General features: G+C 36.1%; 1 protein-coding gene across 2 annotated transcripts in view; it reads left to right on the forward strand.

Annotated features, from left to right (window-relative positions):
- Positions 1 to 18,774, forward strand: part of MINDY3 (MINDY lysine 48 deubiquitinase 3) — an 84,359-nt gene extending 65,585 nt beyond the window's left edge. For both annotated transcript variants that reach the window (XM_004425337.3, XM_087420789.1), the window contains 4 exons: positions 8,591 to 8,663; positions 10,953 to 11,040; positions 14,449 to 14,520; positions 17,813 to 18,774. In XM_004425337.3, the coding sequence (XP_004425394.1) occupies positions 8,591 to 8,663; positions 10,953 to 11,040; positions 14,449 to 14,520; positions 17,813 to 17,962 (383 nt within the window). In that variant the 3' untranslated portion in view covers positions 17,963 to 18,774. The remainder of the gene's footprint in view (positions 1 to 8,590; positions 8,664 to 10,952; positions 11,041 to 14,448; positions 14,521 to 17,812) is intronic.
- Positions 18,775 to 20,854: the final 2,080 nt, after the last annotated feature.

Genomic DNA, 20,854 nt, shown 5'->3' on the forward strand with positions numbered 1-20,854 from the left:
AGCATCTTTTTGTTTTAGCTTCAAGAACTCCCTTTAATATTTCTTGTAGGGCAGGTCTTGTTGTGATAAATTCCCTCAACTTTTGTTTGAGAAAGTCTTTATTTCTTCTTCATTTCTGAATGACAACTTTGCTGGGTAAATTATTCTTGGTTTACAGTTTTTTGTTTTGGAAACTTTGAAAGTGTCATCCCAATCTCTCCTGGCCTATAAGGTTTTTGCTGAGAAATCTGCCTATAGCCTTATTGAGATTTCCTGGTAAGTGATGAGTCGTTTTTCTGTTGCTGCTTTCAAAATTCTCTCTTTGTCTTTGATATTTGAGAGCTTGCTTATAATACGTCTTGGTGAAGATCAGTTTGGGTTGAATTTCTGTGGAGATCGTTGAGCTTCATGTACCTGGATGGCCATATCTCTCCCCACATTTGGGAAGTTTTTAGGCATTATCACTTTAAATAAGTTTTCTGTCCTTTTTTCCCCCCATCCTTTTCTCCTGGGACTCCCATAATAGGGATATGATTTGTCTTAATGGTGTCCCACAATTTAGTTAGGCTTTCTTCACTCTTTTTCATTCTAATTTCTTTTTATTCTCTTCTGACTCAATAATATCCAGAGATCTGTCTTCAAGCTCACAGATTCTTTCTTCTGCCTGAACAAGCCTGGTATTAAAATAACCTATTGCATTTTTCATTTCATTCATTGTATTCTTAAGCTTCAGAATTTCTATTTATTTCTTTATGATTTGTTTATTGAACTTCTCGTTTTGCTCATGTATTGTTTTCCTAAGTTCATTGAGTTATCTGTGTTCTCTTCAATCTCACTGAGCTTCCTTAAAATAATTATTTTGAATTCTTTTTCAGATAACTCATAGATATCCATTTCTTTGGGGTCAGTTACTAGAAGATTACAGTATTCTTTTGGTGATGTCATGTTTCCTTGCTTTCTGGTGTTTCTGATGGCTTTCCATTGATGTCTGCACATTTGAGGTTGCAGTCACCTTTTCCAGCCTTTTTGGACTGGCTTTGGTGGGGAAAGACTTTAACCTGACGCTGGGGCTGGCTGCAAGGGCACCAGCTGGGTGGGATGCGGTGTCTTTTGTTATTGAGGAGGCACAGTGGCATAGTCTTTGTGTAGCTTCATTGGCTGAGGTTGACATTGGCAGTACTGTGGGGATCTTCTGTGGCCTAGATTGCAGAGATTGTATGTGTGGCATTGGCAGGTTAGCACTATTGGGATCCTTGGAGGTGAAGGCTATGGCTGCTCAAGTCTTCCTGTTCTCCTTTTTTGTCCATGGGAGGAAGTTCTAGCCAAGGGGATCCTTCCCTGCTCCTTGCCTGGCATACGGGCACTTAGGGCAGTATCGGAGCCAGCATCCTAGGATCAGGAACATGGAGAACTACCACAGTGCCTGGGTCCTAGGGCATAGGTGCACTCGCTGCAGCTGTGGCACTGGTGTCTGGGGTGCACATGGGTGTAGATCTCCCATGGAACTGGGACTTGCTTTTAGGGGGCTCACCATAGTGACTCTGGCCAGCGTGGGGGCACATAGCAGTGACACAGGCCCTGGCATGACAAGGTACAGTGGTGGCTTGGGCCCAGGGGCAGGCTACAGTAGCAGCACGACCTGAGGATAGTGGGTCAAAGTCTCAACTCTGGCCCCAGGTGGCAATTCACAGGTCAACAGCAGTAGCACCCCACTGGTATTCTGTCAGAGCTGCGTATCGGGACCCAAGAAGCTGGTCTCAGAGCAGTGGCACATGGCCCCAGCAATGATGTGTCAGAGCCCTGTCCTGGGACAGGGGGTGGGGCTGAGGGCAGCAGACACTGCCCTGGTAATGGTGGGACAAAGCCATGATCTGGGGCCAGAGGTGGGGCACAGAACAGTGGTAGCTCCAGTCTTGTATACAGTGAGGTACTTTGGTGCCCCATTCTAGAGAGTCAGGCACAGCAGTGAATGGGGTCCCTGAGAGCAGGTCTCACTGCAACGACAGCTCCAGCCTCTGGGCGTAGATGCAGGGTGGGGGGACTCTACGCAGCTCTCTAGCTGGGATCATCATTGGTGAAGACTGTGGGTACCTGTGTAGCAAAGGCTGCAGATGTGCACAGTGGTGAGACTTGCTGGGGTTCTCCTGTTCTTTTCCCCATGTGGTAAACTTCCTCTGGGGGAATCCCTCCTGGTGCCAAGCTGCTCTTGACTGGAAATGGGGTGACACAGGTAATATGCTTTCTGTACTTTTTTATGCGACCATCCTCAATATTTGAGCTTCGCAGTGTTTTTGCTGCTACTTCTTTGTAGTCCAGAGCTTTCTCTGAGCCGTTGTCAGTTTGTAGTTCTTTATATTTATTGTTTGTGTTGTTTTGTTTGTTTGGGAGACATGTATTGGGGACTCCCAGCCCTCCATCTTGCTGATGTCACTCGCCAGAATATAATTGATTGTGCCAGGAAAAAATACAGAAGAATAAGAGAAATCATCTTTATGATTCTCTTTTGAGCCTGAGCTCAGCTATTCTAGCAAAGATAGTTTTGAAAAGTTCACATATACATCACTGTAATGTCCACTGCGTCATTGTTAGCTAGGTTATCTTGATCATCTTTGCAGTTGTGTACTTAGCTGTTATAGTTTAGTCATACCTGTTACCTAACTCACTAACTTTTCAAGTATAACTTTAAAACCACGTCATGCCTTAAATTCTATTGTAAATTACCATGTGGTAACCTATGTTAGTGGATCAGTGAAGTCCTTGTGAACTCTTGAATGGATTCAATTATCTCTATGAATACTTTCTTCTATCTTGAAATTTTTTTACTCTTGGGGATCTTCTCTTTTCATCTCTGAACATTTGAGTCACACGCATTCTAGGAATACATCTTTTCTCTTACCACTTACTATAACTTTAGGCTAGTTACTTTTAGGTCTATAAATCTGTTTTCTTATATATCAAATGAGCATAACCACACCTATTTCTTGAAGTCATTATGAAGATTATGCCCAGTGCTTAACAAATTAAGCATGTTGCCCAGTGCTTAACACATAGTTGGTACTTAATAAATTGGCGTTTCTTTCTCTCTACACCTCAAGCTAATTGGTGCTCGTGTTGGTAAGTAGACTTTGAGATAGCTTCTTCCACTATGACTTTTCCTTAACTTAAGAAACATAGAAGTTTCTTTCCTCTTGGAATTAATAATCTTTTAAACTTTTGATAACATTTCATTCTAAATGTTTTGATGGGAAATAAAAGAGATTTACCTCTTTACATTTTCCCACCACTGAATGAAAGTAGCCTTATAGTAAGTCAGCAGCTTTAACTTGAATCTTTATGTGTAGCACATGGAACTGTGTCATGGAAGGTGACAAACTTGTAATCATTCTCTTACCACTTTGAATCCTTTGGTGGAAAAGAGGGGTAATAAACAAATCATTTCTATTCCTCAAAGTTTTTAATATATTTGGAGCTAAGGATCAAACTTAATAAAGTACAGTTTTAGGAAACTATAACAAGTTAATATGAAAATAAAATTGATGTAAATAGTATAATATATGGTTAAAAGAAATGTCACGATTAAAGTGAACTTAGGGGCCGGCCCTGTGGCCTGGTGGTGGAGTTCAGCACACTCCGCTTCAGCCACCCGGGTTTGGTTCCCAGGCGCAGACCTACACCACTCGTCAGCAGCCATGCTGTGGCGGTGACCCACATACAAAATAGAGGAAGATTGGCATAGATGTTAGCTCAGGGCAAATCTCCCTCAGCAAAAAATAAAATAAAATAAAAATTTAATTTAAAAAAGTGAACTTAGATTAGTCAGAGAGTTATCATTAAGACCTGAGGAGGGAAAGATCATGTTGGCAAATGAAGCAAAAAGAAGATAAAGTGATATATCTATGAACAGAAGTAGGAGATTGCTAGCTATTCCTTGCATATAAATTGCTAAGTGTTTGACTTGAGCGGAATAGACAGGGCACAAGAAAAATAATTATGTAGCATTTACTAAAGAGAAGTGATGCTAGAGGCAATAGGTTATTGGAATAACCAAGGAAATTAAGGGTCATAGCTTGGGTTTATATTTTAAAGATATATATTTCAGAGAATGAGTTGAGCAGTTTCCTAAGGCATACTCTCTTAAGGATTTTATTTAAGGTACGTGGTTTTTTTCCTGCCACCTCTAACCCCCTTCTAGATGGCTACCTTTTCTATTCTTCATATTCCAGTGGAGAGAGCGCCACTTCACGGTCATACATGTACTTGTATAAATGCCTGCTCTGTTTCAGGACCTATTTGGGGACTGTTTCTACCCATACTAATATTAATTACAGTATGAGAGGTGGATTCCTTCCAGAATGGAATACATTATAGGATGAAATATGTAGGATGGCATGATGAGTAAACTGGGCATCTTCCCAGAGTTTCCAGTCCATCTTTATAGTGCTGTGTAACTTTGATTTGAAGTGATTGTCCAGGATAATCAGGCATACTCTTATCCCAGTGTAACCACCACAAACTATTCTAAACCAAACATATAGCTTTCATGTAATCTGCCTTTCTGGATACCCCTACATTTGTTTCATCAGTGAAAATTCTAGAACTGAAATCGAAACCGTGAGTGAATGAGTTTCTTGAGAAAGGGAATATACGAGGAGAGTATCAGATGATCTTAGGAGGTAATAACTGTTAATGAACAAAGGCATAAAGAAATGCCTTCAGAGCAAGAAGGCGAGTTCACAGACATAGGAGACCTGGACTTGAACAAGCTAATGTTAGAAGGCTGGTTAAAAAAATTCACCAGGAATGCAGATACTAAAACTAAAGTTTAGTGTCTTATTGTCATAAGCAGTAGATCTGTTTGCTTTTTGGAATTTTTTTAAATCATTAATGAGGTAGCAAGCTTCTACTTTTCATTTTGTTTTACCAAATTACAAGCAAAATTAGAACTTCCTATATTACCAATACTACTACCAATTTATAATCAGTGGCAATTTTTCAAAAATGAGTCCTGAGAGATACATTTGAAAATAAGTTGGCTGTGTTTTTACTAGAGAAAGAAAATTATTGATTAAAACAGTTTTCATCTCTATAGTTTTATGTGTGACAACTTGATTTATTAAGAAGAAAGCAAACAAAACTTGTTTAGCCACCTCAAAAAACGTATCTTTCTATATATGACCTATTATAAAGAAAATTCCATTTTCTCATCTGAAATATCACTGTTCATGGTTTAGCTATATATAATTCACTCTAGGAAGTAGAAGGATTAAAAATAGAAAATTCTTCATTTTTAGTCTTTTCAGTCACTTAGAAAATAATCAGCTAATCTATTAATTGAATTTATTTCCCCAAACATAGCATGCTTTTATTTCAACATTTAAACAAATCAGGCTCTCAGAACACTTAATATACTAACAGTTCTTAAAAGCTTCTGGGTAGTTCTGGTTTCCATTTAGCAGAGGCTGGTGTGGGGAAAATTGTCCCTTGTCATGCTCTTCAGAATATTTGTAGAAAAATTGACCTAGAGGGAAGCTGAGGAAAAGAGAATTTGAGTTCTGGGACCCTTGAGTATGTTTGTATTGGTCTCACTCCCCACCCCACCCACCTCCCCGCTCTGGCATCTCCCCATGTGTCTGACCGTGAGATAGACCTGTAATAAGCGCTGTTAGCAGCATGCTTTAGGCATGTTATGAATTAAATGGACTCGAAGGCTAATTAGCATTCATAGCATTGCCTCTATGAGACTGGATTTTCAGTGTTCTAAACGGGTGACTTATGATCTTTTGAAACATCGACAGCCATCTTTTGTCTGAATGATGTTAGTGTGCTGCATTTTTTAATCTTTAAGAATAATTTTATTTGTCATAGATTAATATATGCCAATCCTTAGACGTTCCTAGGAATTGCCTTTTGTTCAATTCAGTCTCTTCTCTTCCTTCTAAAGGACATTTTCTTCTCCAGACCCTTGCCGTTCCCCTTGTGTCACTGCCATTCTTCACCCTGCTACTGTAGCATTGTCGTTGCTGTGTCTTTCATGCTGCCCCAGCCGTAGTTTTTCTGTCCCCTGCCACCATGATTTGTTTTGCAACTTTTCTATCACATGGTTCTGCAGGAAAAGCCATAAATTAACTACTCATTTCTTTCTGAACTTCATGCATGCAGTTCACAAAGCTGTTTTTGGTTGAACCATGGTAATTAGCTTGAATAATTAAATATAACAAGTGTTACTGAGCAGCTACTTGTGTCGAGCACTGTGCTGTGCCCTGGGGTTATGGAATCCCTGCCACCTAGGAGCTGGTCCCTCTGCTGGGGAGCCAGGGGAGCAAACCAGTAGTAACACGAAGACAAAGACACCAAGGAAAGCTGAAATGTGAAAATGTCTTAATTTTGCCTAGGGGCAAAAGTCACTTTTTTTCAATGAGTTATATTAAATTGTAGGTATATGTTATTAAAGGTTTAATAACTACATCTTGATTTTCTTTTTTATTCCTGAGAAATTTTACTCTCTCTCACCTACAGTGGTTTAAAATGTCAGAGTGCCAAGTGCTAGGCCCCCATGGTCTCCTCACAGTTCCTGACGTGTGCTTTCTTCCTGCAGCACTCGGATTAGCTAGCACCTCTGTTACAAGAGACCTGCCAGGCCTTTCCTTGTATTCCTTAATCTGACTGTTTGCTGGTGTTAAAAAAAAAAAAAATTCTAAACAGCTTGTTTCCTCCTTTTCAAATGTTTTAAAACACAATTTACCTGTATTTGAATATGTACACAGTAGCTACTTAGCATCACAAGAGCTAGTGCCCTCGTTTGTTCTCCCCACCTGGATCCCTCACTCTTCTGAGCTTTAAAGCCTGTAGAAGTCTATTTTATATTCATGTGGTTAATTTACCAGTGCATTCAAGTTCTACTTTTCCTTTTAGGGCTTCTTAGGTCTGCTTGACTAGTCAACAAATTGTACTCTCAGATTTCCTCTGCTGTTGGTATTGAGGTCGTCTTATCAGCATTGTGTCTCTATTTCCTTATTCTCTAGGGAATTAGTTGACTAAATAGTGGGTAACCGAGTTTCATCTGCTTTTGAAGGTTGCTTTGTTATTTTCCTAGTTGTTGCTTACATCTGTATACAGCCAATTAGCTCTCTCTGGGGGTGGGAGCTGAGTCTCTGTTTATGGTAAGGAGAGAAGGCTGTCCGCCCTTCAGTGCTCCTGCTCTGTCAGGTGGATATAGGAGCGATCCCGTGAACACAGAAGCCTGTCCACATCATTGTTCCTGTCTGCTGGCCACCAAATAAAGCCTGTTGTACATTCCGAGATGCCGAGCTTTCAGCTGTGACTTGACTAAGCAGAATAATTTTCTTTACCTTTCTAACTCATCAAAGTTAGGCTTACAAAGCTTGAATATTTTCACAAGTACCTTCCAACGAGTTCTGTATTCTCCATACCTCAAATTAACGGTGACTTGACAAATTGGAACTATTCTAAACCTTCACTTTAAAAGATTGTACATTTTTAAGTATCCTAAATGATTCTTAGCCTTTTTGTCAAGGCCAGTCTGTCTTCAAATGGGCGAGGATCTGCTTATGAGGCTCAAGAATAGAAAAGACCTTTTTAAAATCCTGACTTTCTCATTTCCTCTCTGATAGAGACAGAGTACGTGCCACATCCCGAAAGAGCAACTGCACTTGATTCTGCAGTTTGCTTATAGAAGCAGGGCTTTTGGACATCTTTTTCTCCAGGACAAGATTTTCTTTTTAAATTGTCTAATCCCCAAAAAGAATCGTGTGTTGGAAGTTGATTTAAAGCTGAGACGGTCCTCAGGAATGAGTAAATGGGTAGAGCACTCAGGCACTGTACATTTAAGGGAACAAACAACTTGCTTGTTTAAGAGACTGTGATGTCAGACTGCCCCAGAAGCTTTCTGTGTGTGTCATGTTCTGTTTCATCATCCGAGTTTCGGCCATTTACCAATGCTATTTCCTCATCAATCCAGAAAAGGGGTATTTTCCATAAACTGCTCTGCATCAACGTTTGATTCTACTCTGCATTTCAACTTTCAATTTTTTTTCCCATTACATCTATGGCTTTTGTTTAAATTAAGTCTGTTATAGGGATATCTTTTCTTGTTCTTATATTGTCAGTTATTTAAATAACAGTGGATCATTAACATTCTTTCAAAAAGTTAAATAACATTGTGATAAAAGGAATTTGTTGATAAAGAATTATTTTAATTGGGTTTCTTAAAGGGAATTTAAAGGTTCACATTGTTTATTGAAAGATATACTTAATTACTAAATATTTGTTATAACTTTAAGTAGAAAAAACTTAAGTTTGTAAGCCTGTTTAAAAAGTAATTTGGCTTTAAGATTTCCTTGGAGTTCTCAGGTAGAAGTTATATAATTTTTTTAATTAGAAACTAACCTTGAAAAATCTTAGCCTGTGTGCCCAAGAAAACTAATATGAGAATGTCCAATAGTAGGCATGGTGCCTAAAATAAACTTAATATGCTGTTTCTTAACTCTTTAGATCCCTTTATGTGATTTTTCACTGGAATCTGGTCAGCAATAATAGCATTTCTTGAAGTAAACTCTTATTCCAAGTTGTTTCTGCTATTTTTTTTTCCCAGATAATGGATTCATACCCGATTCACTTTTAGAAGATGTGATGAAAGCATTGGACCTTGTTTCAGATCCTGAATAGTAAGCTAAATAGAAAGTGCTCTTTAACCAACTCAAGAAGATTCCATTCAATTTAAAACATTACACACAATTTTGCCCTTTTTTTCATCTAAACCTGCATATACAAAGCATAGCACTTTATATAAAGCAAAAATTTAAGAAGAAATCAGCCTAATCAGTATGATAGCAGAGACCTGACATCCTTAAAATGAGCTTCCTTTCCCACTCTGCACTCGCTGTCCTGCTTAAAATCTTCTCACTGCAAAATCTTTTCCATGTTTTTAAATTTTGTGCATATCTTTAGTAGCTTTAGTGAAAGTAGTGACAGATCTATAAATTGTCTATATTACTGGTCATCCTGCTTTAAATAACCAACAGGCCTCTGACTTTCAGTCTGAAATAAAGACATTTGATCAAAGACATTGAACATTTCTAAATGATTAACTGATCTGAAACCTTTGTAAGTGATCCCAGTATATTATAAAATATAATTTTTCAGTATTGTCTAACATTAATATTGTGTCATTGCCTTTATTCTCACTGTTACATATTTTGTACATTGTTACATCTACAACTTCTTCCATAAATTTGGGATCTTCATTACGCATGAGAAAAATCTCTCTTGTTAAGTGGATCCATCTATTGATCAAGTATGGAAATAAAATTAAGATTACCTATGATCTCCACTAACTTTTCCCTTTTAAAAATCACAGTTTTTTTTTCTTCTGAAAGTTTATCTGACAATGAGCAAACTTTAGCTTATAAAACGTTTAAGGAAAGGATTCAGCAAAAGCAACATAAAACATTGGTATACAGTTTTTAGAACTTAATCCTATTCTGTTTATACATAGTTCAGGTGTGTTTTCTCTGAAAGTATGAAATACATACAAACATTTTCAAACTACTATACATCTGAATTAATATGTCTCAGTCTTACTACCTAGAGCTGTGATGTTAACCATTCTTAACAGTTAGATATAATTGTAGTTTCCAACTTAAAGAGGAGACAGTCAGAGATTTGAACTAGTTTAATAAATGGTATAATAGTAGTTACCATATTTCTTCTAAACTGATTTCCAAGTAGAGACCATCTTGTTTACATTGCTCTAATTTGCAAAAGAGAATTGAACTCAGGTAATTTTGGTTACTGATGATTCTTAAGACAGCAAGAAAGAAAAAGGAAAAGTTAATTTTTTTCCAAATTCTTACATAATTGGCTATATATCATTTACTTAATTTTCCTTATGTCATCATAATACATAACATACTTTGAATTATAAAGTTAGAACAATTGAGTTAGATTGTTTTTCTACAAGTACCTGAATTGGACTGAGTTATTCATTCTGTACTTTGGTCTAGTCACATTCATTATATGTGATGGCCCATAAACTAACAGAACCCTATTAAGGGTTAATAAATTAAATATATTAAATGTAATATGACCTTGCCTTTCTTTGTTTCATTCATAACCTCCTGGCCTCGCTCAGACCCATTAAAATGTCATATCTTTTGCATGTTGTACAATAAGGTTAACTTGCGGTTTATAGTTTGGGAAATAACATAGAGAAGGAAAATTTTTTGAAAAGACCATTTTCATTTTTAAAACTCTTCCAACTGCACTTTCCTCTGCCTTCTTTCTACTCACACCTAACACCTTTCCCCAGCCTTGGCTACACTTAAGTGCTAAGGGCTCTGCAAAGTGCGATTCACTGTAGGCTGCTACCGCAACAACAGAGGACATACCGCTCACTGTAACTCACTGCACTTCAGCTCTTCCAGAATTATCTTACCTCTCTGAGCTTCAAGTTACATTGTCTGAGAATTTTAAGCTTCCACCTCTTTTGGTTCCTGAAAGTAAGCTTTTTAGGAGATGTTTTGATTATCTGATGTATCTCTGCCTTTAGAAGCTCTTTGTTTTTCTCCTTGGGTTTAAAATAAACAAGTTAAATGCCTCATTTGATTGTTAAATTCAGGCATACCTATGAAGCAAAAAGAATTTGCCTTTGGGAGGTTATAGCCTGTGTTTATAAGCCTAGGTTTTTAAAGTACTTTACCTAATAAGGAACACTATTCCAAAGTCATCGTCATCATTTAAATTCTAAATAGTAACAGATTACTCTGGTTTAAAAATAACCAAGTTTTGGCAAATTAGATGTCATTCCTGTGTATTTGTCATTAAGAGTCTAAAAAGAACAGCTCTTAGGATTTTTGGCAGTCAAATGTGTTATAGTACCAGTAATTTAATCACGAAAGAAGAAAAATAAGTTTTTTCTTCGGTATCCACTGTTTTTCTTTTTTTCCTCCCCATAGTATAAATCTCATGAAGAATAAATTAGATCCAGAAGGATTAGGAATCATATTATTGGGTCCATTTCTTCAAGAATTTTTTCCTGATCAGGTAACATAGTTGAACTTATTTATTGCTTTGTTCTGTTGGGATGATCATCTTGTAATTGTTTCACAATTTTTTTCTAATTTAAAATGTTCTGACATGCAGATATAAGACTAAGAAAGCAATATTATATAAATACTTTCCCATACAGAGAGGATAGAAGGGTATGTGTGTTCCAATACAGTAATGCAGAACTTTGGGGGGAGGGGGTAGTGGAAGATAGTGTATTCACCCATATATATACATAATGGTATTGTTTTTATAAAGGAAGGATAAAAAGAGAAAGATTCTCTTTATCCACTCCCACCTCTATTTTCCTTCTCTCAGGTAACTATTGTTAATAGATTGGTATGTATCTTTTTCGAACTTTGTAAATACTAGAGAAAGAAGGTAAAAGAGCCTGTATGTAGTAGAAGCTCCTACTAGTGAACCTAAGTTCCAGAAGAATTTTAGTTGAGTACAAGAAAAACCTTTGCGTGGAGCTGTGCTGTCATGTTGGGACATGTCTTCCATTGGGCATTGATAGGAACTCAGTTAATAAGAGTCTGTGCTAGTCTCAGTGCTGCTGGGCTAAGTCAACGTCATTGGCAAGCCAATTCTGCAGCCTACACCACTCTTTTTTTCTGGGTTTCCTATCTAAGAGAAGAATTTTACCACTAAACCAAATGATTTAGTTAGGTATATCATGATCATTTCATCAGATGTCAGCATGGTTTAAATTAAAGTTCATTGTTTTAATAAAAATGCCAATTTCTGTTCCACCTCTATTATAAAAGAGATGTATTGCCAAGAAGAAAAATTATGCCAAGATGATAGAGGGAAAATATCAAGATAAAATTATTAAATTTCAAGATATAGTTGTTAATTTGATGTCTCATATTTAAATTATCTTTAACAGAGTAGACAATATTATTTTCATTCAATCTTGGTAATTAAAAAAGAAAAAGGAACCCATATTTTCTAACCCTGTGTCTATCTGTTATGGTTACTGTGAGTAAAGAAAGTGAGTGAGGTAAAATTCAAAAAGTAACTAAGGATATCACAATATTGCTATTAGACTTTTTAAAATTTTGGTAAGGGCTTCGTAAAAAATAGATTGCTTTTCCCTGACATTATAGTCACAAAATGTAAAAGGACTCTGTCACTCGTTTTGGCCGTTATTCATATACTTCTTTGTACCTAACAGACCAGTGTAGTCACACTCAGCAAACATTCAATCAACGAGGAATAAATGAAGTAAAGTTGCAGAAGGACAGCGAGGAAAATATCTAACTTCAGTAATCTTTACAAATGCTTAAAGTGGGTGTCATGGGAGAGCACTTCTTTGCCATGAGGTAGAGGCAGATGGAGGGAAAAAAAAGACATGGGAATTTCATAACCATCTCAAGGCAATTTGTTTATAACAAGAATAGCAGAAGCAGCTACCATGTATTAAGCGTGTACTGTGCAGCAGGCAGTATGTGCCTTACAAATTAGGTCATATTTTCCCCCCATTTTGGCAATGAGGAAACTGAAGATTAGAGAACTTGAAAAAATTGCTTAAGCTCATACAGCTAGTAAGTAGCTGATTCAAGAGTCCAATGTAGGTCACCTAACCCCGGAGACTAAGCAGTTTACCACTGTGTTATACTGCCTTTTGTTGATATTTCAGTATTTTATGCCCATTGTTAATGACTGGAACTAGAGAATATAAATTATATTCAATTACAGTAAAATATTTATTTTGTAAGTTAAAGTACATTAACTCTGGAAATCAACCGCCAAATTACTTATCTAAGTAACTAATTACATTGACTCATATGTATAATTAAGAAAATGATCAAATATATTATTGATTTTTCTGTTTCTTATAGAGCATTTTGAGTGGGATACAAAAAATTATAAGAGAACTTAGATTTTAGTTGGGAATACAAGACATAAACAGTTAAAAATTTAAACAGTCTTTCAAAATAACATCTGAAGAGATGGTATAAAGTAGTGTATGATTTGTTCCCAAACTAAATATTGAGACAGTTGTTATTATAAAGCTCCTGAAGTAATAAAGAATCCCACTAGTATTGGATTCAAGAAAAACTTGACAGAAAAAGTAAGATTTGAACCAGGTCTTAAAAATGAGAAAAGAGCAAGAGAGAAAGGCATTTTAGAGAAGAATAAACAAAGTCACGAATCTGCAAAAAGCTGACAACAAAAGGTCTTTTCATGGGACAGTGAGAAGTAAGCTTGTCTAAAACAGAATTCAGAAAGGTGAGTAGTTGCAGATAAGACTGAAAAGGTAGATTAGACTGTGTATTTTAGGATTCTTGGTTGCAAATCATAGAACCCCAGCCTGAATTGACTTCAGTGGGAGGGAAAGATGTGAATTGGAAGGAGTAGCTCAGAGGAATTGAAGAAGCAAGCATCCGGAAGGTAGCACTAGGAGCCTCCGAGACTGGAGCAGCCTCTCCATCTCCCATCCTCTCTCTCTCCAAAGTAGCTGCCTTCTCTCAGCCTGTCTTTCTCTAGGAAGCTGAAGCCACAGTTGCCAGCAGCTCTCTTCCCTTTCTCTTTCCAATTGGAAAAAATTTAAGGAGGGACTTCGGCCCAGCCTGAGTCACGTGCCCATCCTGGTATCAATCAGATATGGCCAGAAAGACAAGAGGGATAGGCAGAGGGAGGCTCAGCCACGGGCCTTGAGGGAAATCATGGGAGCCAGGCACCTTCAGTGGGGCCAGACCATGAATGGGCGTGAATGCTGGATTAAGAGAGTTGAACTTGATCTTTAGCTAATTGAGAACTAAGGCTAACACAGGCGAATAACATGATCAAACAGTTTTTCTGAAAGTTTAGTCTGATAGTGACTTATAGGGTTATCCTTTCTTTATTGAATATTATCAAAGTCTCTTTAAACGCTATAAATATGTTTTCATTTCTCACAGTGCTCTCTTCAGTAAATAAAAGTTGCCAAGATTCAATGATATTTTATGGAATGGAAAGCCCTAATTCGATATTGTGGATGAACACATTGAAAGTTTTGGTGCATATATGTTTGTGGTCTGAGTGAAAGGGATATGCTCCTATTCCATATTTGAAAGGAACAAGTTATTTACAACCAGAGAAAAAGCAGAGATACATTGTAGGAAATACTTTTGTGTTTTAGAACCTTCAAAAAAATTATAGTAATACATGTACATAGTTAAAAACATAAAATAAACTCTAGTGCAGAAGATTTTATAATAAAAATCATCACTTCCCCACTTTCCAGTCTCTTCCCCAGAAGCAACTATTTCAGCTTTTAGGTTTTCTTGCTTTACCAAATGATTCCACAATCAAAGGATGAGGATTCAAGAAACTTGCATTTTACTTTCAGTTGCTAATTAGAAATTGCCTGATATGAAGATATAACTTAAAGTTTTAATAGTACTTTATTTATAATAGGGCTCCAGTGGTCCAGAGTCTTTTACTGTCTACCACTACAATGGACTGAAGCAATCAAATTATAATGAAAAGGTATGATAATTCACATAGTCATTTGTCTTCACCTGGGTTGATAAAATAAATATGACTATATAACAGTGTTTGATTCCCATAAAAAAGCTACCTAGAGATTATTCCAGGAGTCTGTTTACTATCACAACATATTTTAGAACTGATCATATTTTGATTTAACCAAGATATGATTCTCAGTGAGATCTTCATTGGAATTGTGGAACAGTAGTTTCACTGTAACAAAATAACTACATCTGCATACATGTTGTTACTCTTTACTATGTAAATATTACTAAATCAACCTTATACTTTAGTCCAGTGAAAGTTATTGATCCATTTAAATGGAGAAAGGGGTAATAGGTTTTTGATTGAGAAAAATATTTTTAAAGGATTTAATTAACTAATAACCATAATAGCTAGCATTTATTGGGCATTTACTGAACAAGTACGTAGTAAGTACTTTGTTTTATCTGAAGTTTCACACCACCCTATGAAGTAAGTATGGTCTGTAGATCCCGATTTTACAGAGGAAGAAACTAAAACAGAGAGGTAAGCAACTTGCCAAGGTCAAGCAGCCAGGAAATGGCAGAGCTGGGGTTGAAACAGGTAGTCTGCCTCAGAGCCTGCACTTCACCCACCATGCTTTGCTGCTTTCCTTTGTGAATCACTGACAAAGGCACGTGGGTGATTTACCCTTTTTGATTAGCTTTGTGTACATGTACGATATGTCTATTATGTTTGCATTTATTCAAGTAACAATCACAGTAGATAGAGCTAATGTTAGAAGGAATAAGCCCTACCATCCCTTTTTAATTTGAAATTCTCATGCTGATTTTATAATTATCTAAACTGAGGATGGCTACAGAAAATAGATCATAATGTACATAAAATACATAATTTCAGTTAGAGCAAATCTAAAACAGATTGAAATTTACTTTTATTTTCATAATGAAATATAAATTAGAAATTTTATTAAGTTAGGTCTAAAGATGTTTTCACAAGAAGATAATTTATTGTCATATGTATATAGCAAAAAATATAAATTGTCAATAAGAAAACTTGGGTGCTATTTCCTAATATGTGCTAATTCATCTGGATTTTGAAGTTTTATGTAGCTTGTAATAAGAGGTACTTTCTAGTCACTAGTTCTTCACCTACACAATCCCTGCAAGGTAGGTCAGTCAAATATTGTCCATATTTTACAGATGAGGCATCTGAGACAGGGAGATTAAGCGACTCACCCAGGGTCACACAGCAAGTCATTGACAGAGCAGGGATTGGAACTGAGTTCCTGATTCCCAATCCTGTCCTTGGTCTGCTTGGCCACACTACCTGTATAGTAAGTTTTCAAATCATGCTTGTGACAAGCGTCTGACATACTAACAAAAAGATCAGAAATCAACGATGAAATATTAACTTGACAGTAGTATGTAAGAACTATAAACAAAGCATGTATGTCATTAAGTTGCAGAGGTATAATGTTATGACGTTACTTGGGAGGTAGAAATATGGTAGACCCTGTAGGAAGGTACTATTAAAATTATCTAAGGAAACAGACACAGGAGAATGCTGGCCAAGCGGAGGGAGCCTGATCCACCAGGCGGCGCGGGCTGGCTGAGGCCACAGAGGTAGGCCACAGTACTTTGCCCAAGCAGGTCTGCTCTAACGCCACGAGCAAGTGAAGTTCCTTGTGAAAAACAGGTTCTGTCTCATCTGTTAATTACCACTCGAGTTATTGTATTTTATGGACAATTTTTCAGAAAAGAAAGACTTGCTTTGGGGAGTTGAAAAGTGTGAGTTGTAGTTTTAATAGTAAATATATTTCATCAAAACTAGAAACAAACTAATATATTAACCAAAATAAAAATGCAAAAAAAAAATGCATTTCACATTAAAGCATGTCTTTAGAGCTTCCTAAAAAACAAGTAGGGGGGCTGGCCCGGTGCCATAGTGGTTGAGTTTGCACACTCCACTTCAGCGGCCTGGGGTTCACAGGTTTGAATCCCAGGCGCAGACCTACGCACCACTCATCAAGCCATGCTGTGGTGGCATCCCATTTACAAAATAGAGGAAGATGGGCACAGATGTTAGCTCAGGGCTAATCTTCCTCAGCAAAAAAAGAGGAAGATTGGCAACAGATGTAAGGGCCAACTTCCTTACCAAAAAAAAAAAGAAAAAGAGTAGATTCATGAAACCAAATTATCTGACCTAGTAATATAACATACTCTATTCCTGTATTTAATGTGTTTTTAAGGAAACTCTCATTTAAGGCTAATAAAGTTGTTTCTTTTGGCTTCTTAGTCAGATAACCTATGGCTCTTATATTGGAAGAACATAATTACAATACATGTATCAGCCGTTGAAAGTATACATACTTTGGAAGAAGGCAGTCTATATCTGTTCCTTTTAAATTATACAATCGGAATTTCTCTTGGTACAACAAGAAATTAATGACTGAGTGGTTTAATGTACACAGTGAGCCCTTGTGAGTTAGGGTTTTAGTAAGTATGTTATTTCATAGATACTTCTAAAAAATTTTCATTATAAATTAATCAGAATAAAATTTTCTTCTGATACCCACCTGCCAGTTTATATTTTAGATGATCCTTATCACTGCATATAAAGTACCTGGTTAGTTTTATATACCAACCTTTTTCTATTTGACTTTTGTTTCTGTCCTGACATTCTTTTTAATTTTTTTCTCCATGATTTTTTATGCAATGCAAAGTACACTCATGAACAGCATTTTCAGAAGTATTTAATACAGTAAAAAGCAAATTTCATTGACAGACGTCCAAATGGCTTTCAGCTCTGGAAATTCAGTACCTAAAATGAAAGGAGAAAGTTAAGTCCTCAGAATATATAGCTATATTTCTATTGTAGCTTTCCATTTCGTGAGGCAGCATGACCATTCGAGTGCCTCAATATTAAAACAGTAGGGACTATATAAGTTGTTACATAAATAATTTAAAATTTCTTCCAAATAGTATAAGTTATTTGAAGAATGATTTTTCTTTTATCAGAAACTGTGTCTATTTTGGGATTCACATATGCTTTTTTTTAAATCATGAATTTAAAATCTAAAAATCAATGGTCACCTAGCAGTTAAAATTTATATCACTATCTTGTTTCCAAATTTATTTTCACATTAATTGGTACGCATATATTCTTGCTCATAATTTGTATCGTAATAAAATTAGATGTAAAGTTCCATATGAAACAATATGCAATGTCTTATTTGCTAGCCTATGAAAATTTTTGTATCTTTCATAAAAATTTGCTAATATGGATTGACCTTGTTTTTGTTCAACAGGTAATGTATGTGGAAGGGACCGCAGTTGTGATGGGTTTTGAAGATCCTATGCTACAAACAGATGACACACCTATTAAACGCTGTCTCCAAACCAAATGGCCATACATCGAATTACTCTGGACCACAGATCGCTCTCCTTCACTAAACTGATTTGCCTAAGTATTTATGAGGAAGATCGTAATAGCAGATGTTGAAAGAGGGATGCAAGACTGGCAATTGGCTAAATGAAGCTACACACTGGTATTATTGATTAACTGTAAATACCAATTAAAAACACATTTTCAGTGTTTAAGATATGTTTAAATTATTTATGTTAAAGGTTACCCTGTTTTAACTCTGTGTGAAATTTACTAGCAAAATTAAGCTTTAATCAGCATTCATCACTTTTGCAGTCAGATAATTGGTCATTTATCAAATTACAGTCATAATGCTATAGCATTCGTATATTGAGTATCAAAGTTACTATTTATGAACTTCTACCTTGGGGTTTATTTCATTTAGGCACATTTTATTGTTTAAATGATTCTTGCTTGCCATATATCAGCCTCCATATTGAAATGCAGAAGAGTTCATTTTTATTTCTTTTCTAAAATCTGTTATCCATTAGAAATATTGATAAATAACAAATTATCAACCTGGGTTCTTTGACAGTTGGCTTAGAACTGGCATGTTTATAAAAAGTAGAAACTATAAAGGAACATTACCATTTATTCACAGATACATAGAGGATGTATTTTAAAAAATGATAGGAAAGAGAATCTGTTTGATAGTCTTAACACTGTTAACTTTCATTGTATTGCCAAATACACTTTTCCAAATTTGTCCCAACAGCCCTGTAAGCCAGCTTTCTTGTATATTTATAAATGTGATAAATGCATGAGAACATCTGTTATTACATTAGTATCCTGCTTTATTTATTATGATCCTAGTGGATGGTCTAAATAAACACTTTTTTTCTTTAACTGTACCCTTGCATTTTTTTACAATAGTGACTCGAAATAAACAAATACTTTTCAGCGTTTCTGCCCAGCAACCTTGAGAGCACAGTGTAGAACAAGTGCCTAATGGACTCACACAACACCTTGAAAAGGAAACCAAACCTTCCACTTACCAAGAGCTCTGTAACTCACCCAGACAGCCAGAAGCACCAGAACCTGGGTGGCAGCTGTCTGGGCCAGTGGACAAAGATACAGAGGTCCCATCCTGTTTATTTTAGAGAGATTTACTTTATTCCAATAGGTCTGTTGCCCACCAGTTTGAAATGTGAATAGTCAGAAATGCTTTCTTTCCTTCACTTGCAAAGCAGTTTTTTAGGTATCCTCTTAGGAATTTCAGAACTGAACTTTGCCTTCAACAGCATAGTTGAATATGTATTTCCTCTGTGAATCTCTGTGGTTTTATTTATGTTTTATTTTTATAGACATTAACAATTATAATAATTAAGTAGATTTTAGCATAGGAAAAAAGTGGCACAAGATTTTATGTATAACTTTTGGTAACGTGTTCAGGAGTGTGATACTAGCTACTAGAATTATAGCTGTAAAATGTCAATTTTTTTGGTTAATCTTGGCTACTTCCAAATGTATATAAAGTACATTGTTTTAGAATTCATTCTCTTAACTCTAGTCCTAAATTCCATAATGATTGTGAAAAAAGCATAGATTTTCTCACAAACATTGAGCCTACAAAATACTATATTCTTTTTACTATTGCTACATAACAAACCATCCCAAAACTTCATGGCATAAAATAATCATTTTACAAATTCAGTGGCTTAGAAGTTGGAACAGAGCGCAGTGGGGATAGCTTGTCTGTTTCTCAATCTGGAGACTCCACTGGGAGACTCGAGGTGTCTTTACTCACATGACTGGCATGACTGGGACCTTACCTTGCTCTGATTGACAGATGTAGAAAACTGCACCAAACAATACAAACAGGACATTTTCTTTGCATGTGCATGTGGGACTCTCACCAGGATAGACTATATGCTGGACCATAAAGCAAGTCTAGAAAATCCCCAAAAGTTTGGAAATTAAGCAGCGTACTTCTGAATAACCCAAGGGTCAAAGAGAAATTGAAATGAGAATTAGAACTTACTTTTCACTGAATGATAATGAAAATAAGACATAGCAAAAATTGGGGGATGTAGCTAAAGCAATGCTTGGAGCAAAATGAATAGCTGTAAGTAAATATATTAGAAAAGTAGAAAGTTTGGAAATTGGAAAGCTAAGCTTTCATGTCAAAAACAAGAAACTCAATAAGATTAAAAAGAGAGCTATTCACATGCAAAAGAACAAATTTGGAGTCCTACCTCACACTATATGGAAAATTTAACTTAAAATGATCAGAGATCTCATTGTAAGAGGTAGAACTATAAAATTCCTAGAAGAAACAGGAGTAAATCTTCATGACCTCGGGTTAGGCAGTGATGTCTTAGAATACTAAAAACACAACAACAAAGATAAATTGGACTTCAAAATTAAAACCTTTGTGTGTCAAAGGACACCAGCAAGAAAGAGAGATTACAACCCATAGAATGGGAGAAACTATTTGAAAATCATACATCTCCTGAGGAATTTGTATCCAGAATATATAAAGAACTCTTATAACAAATGAAAAACAAATATTTTTAAATGGACAAATGATTTGAAGAGATGTATCTCCTACGATGATATACAATGGCAAGTAACCACATGAAAAGATGCTGAAGATAATCAATCATTAGGGAAATGCAAATCAAAACCACAAGATACATTTCATACCCACTAGGATGTCTAAAATCAAAAACAGACAATAACAAGTATTAGCAAAGATGTGGAGAAATTGGGAGGGACCCTTACATTGTTGGTGGGGATGAAAAAGATGAAGTCACTTTAGAAAAACAGTTGTGCAGTTTTTCAAAAAGTTAAATATAGAGTTAGCATAGGATCCATCAATTCCAAACCTAAGTGTATACCCAAGGGAAATGATGAAAACACATGCACACAAAAACTTTTATGTGAATATTCACAGTGATATTATTCATACTAGCCAAAAGGAGAA

Source organism: Ceratotherium simum, chromosome 32 (genome assembly GCF_057802395.1).
Source record: "Ceratotherium simum simum isolate JZ-2026a chromosome 32, ASM5780239v1, whole genome shotgun sequence".
Lineage (NCBI taxonomy): Eukaryota > Metazoa > Chordata > Mammalia > Perissodactyla > Rhinocerotidae > Ceratotherium > Ceratotherium simum.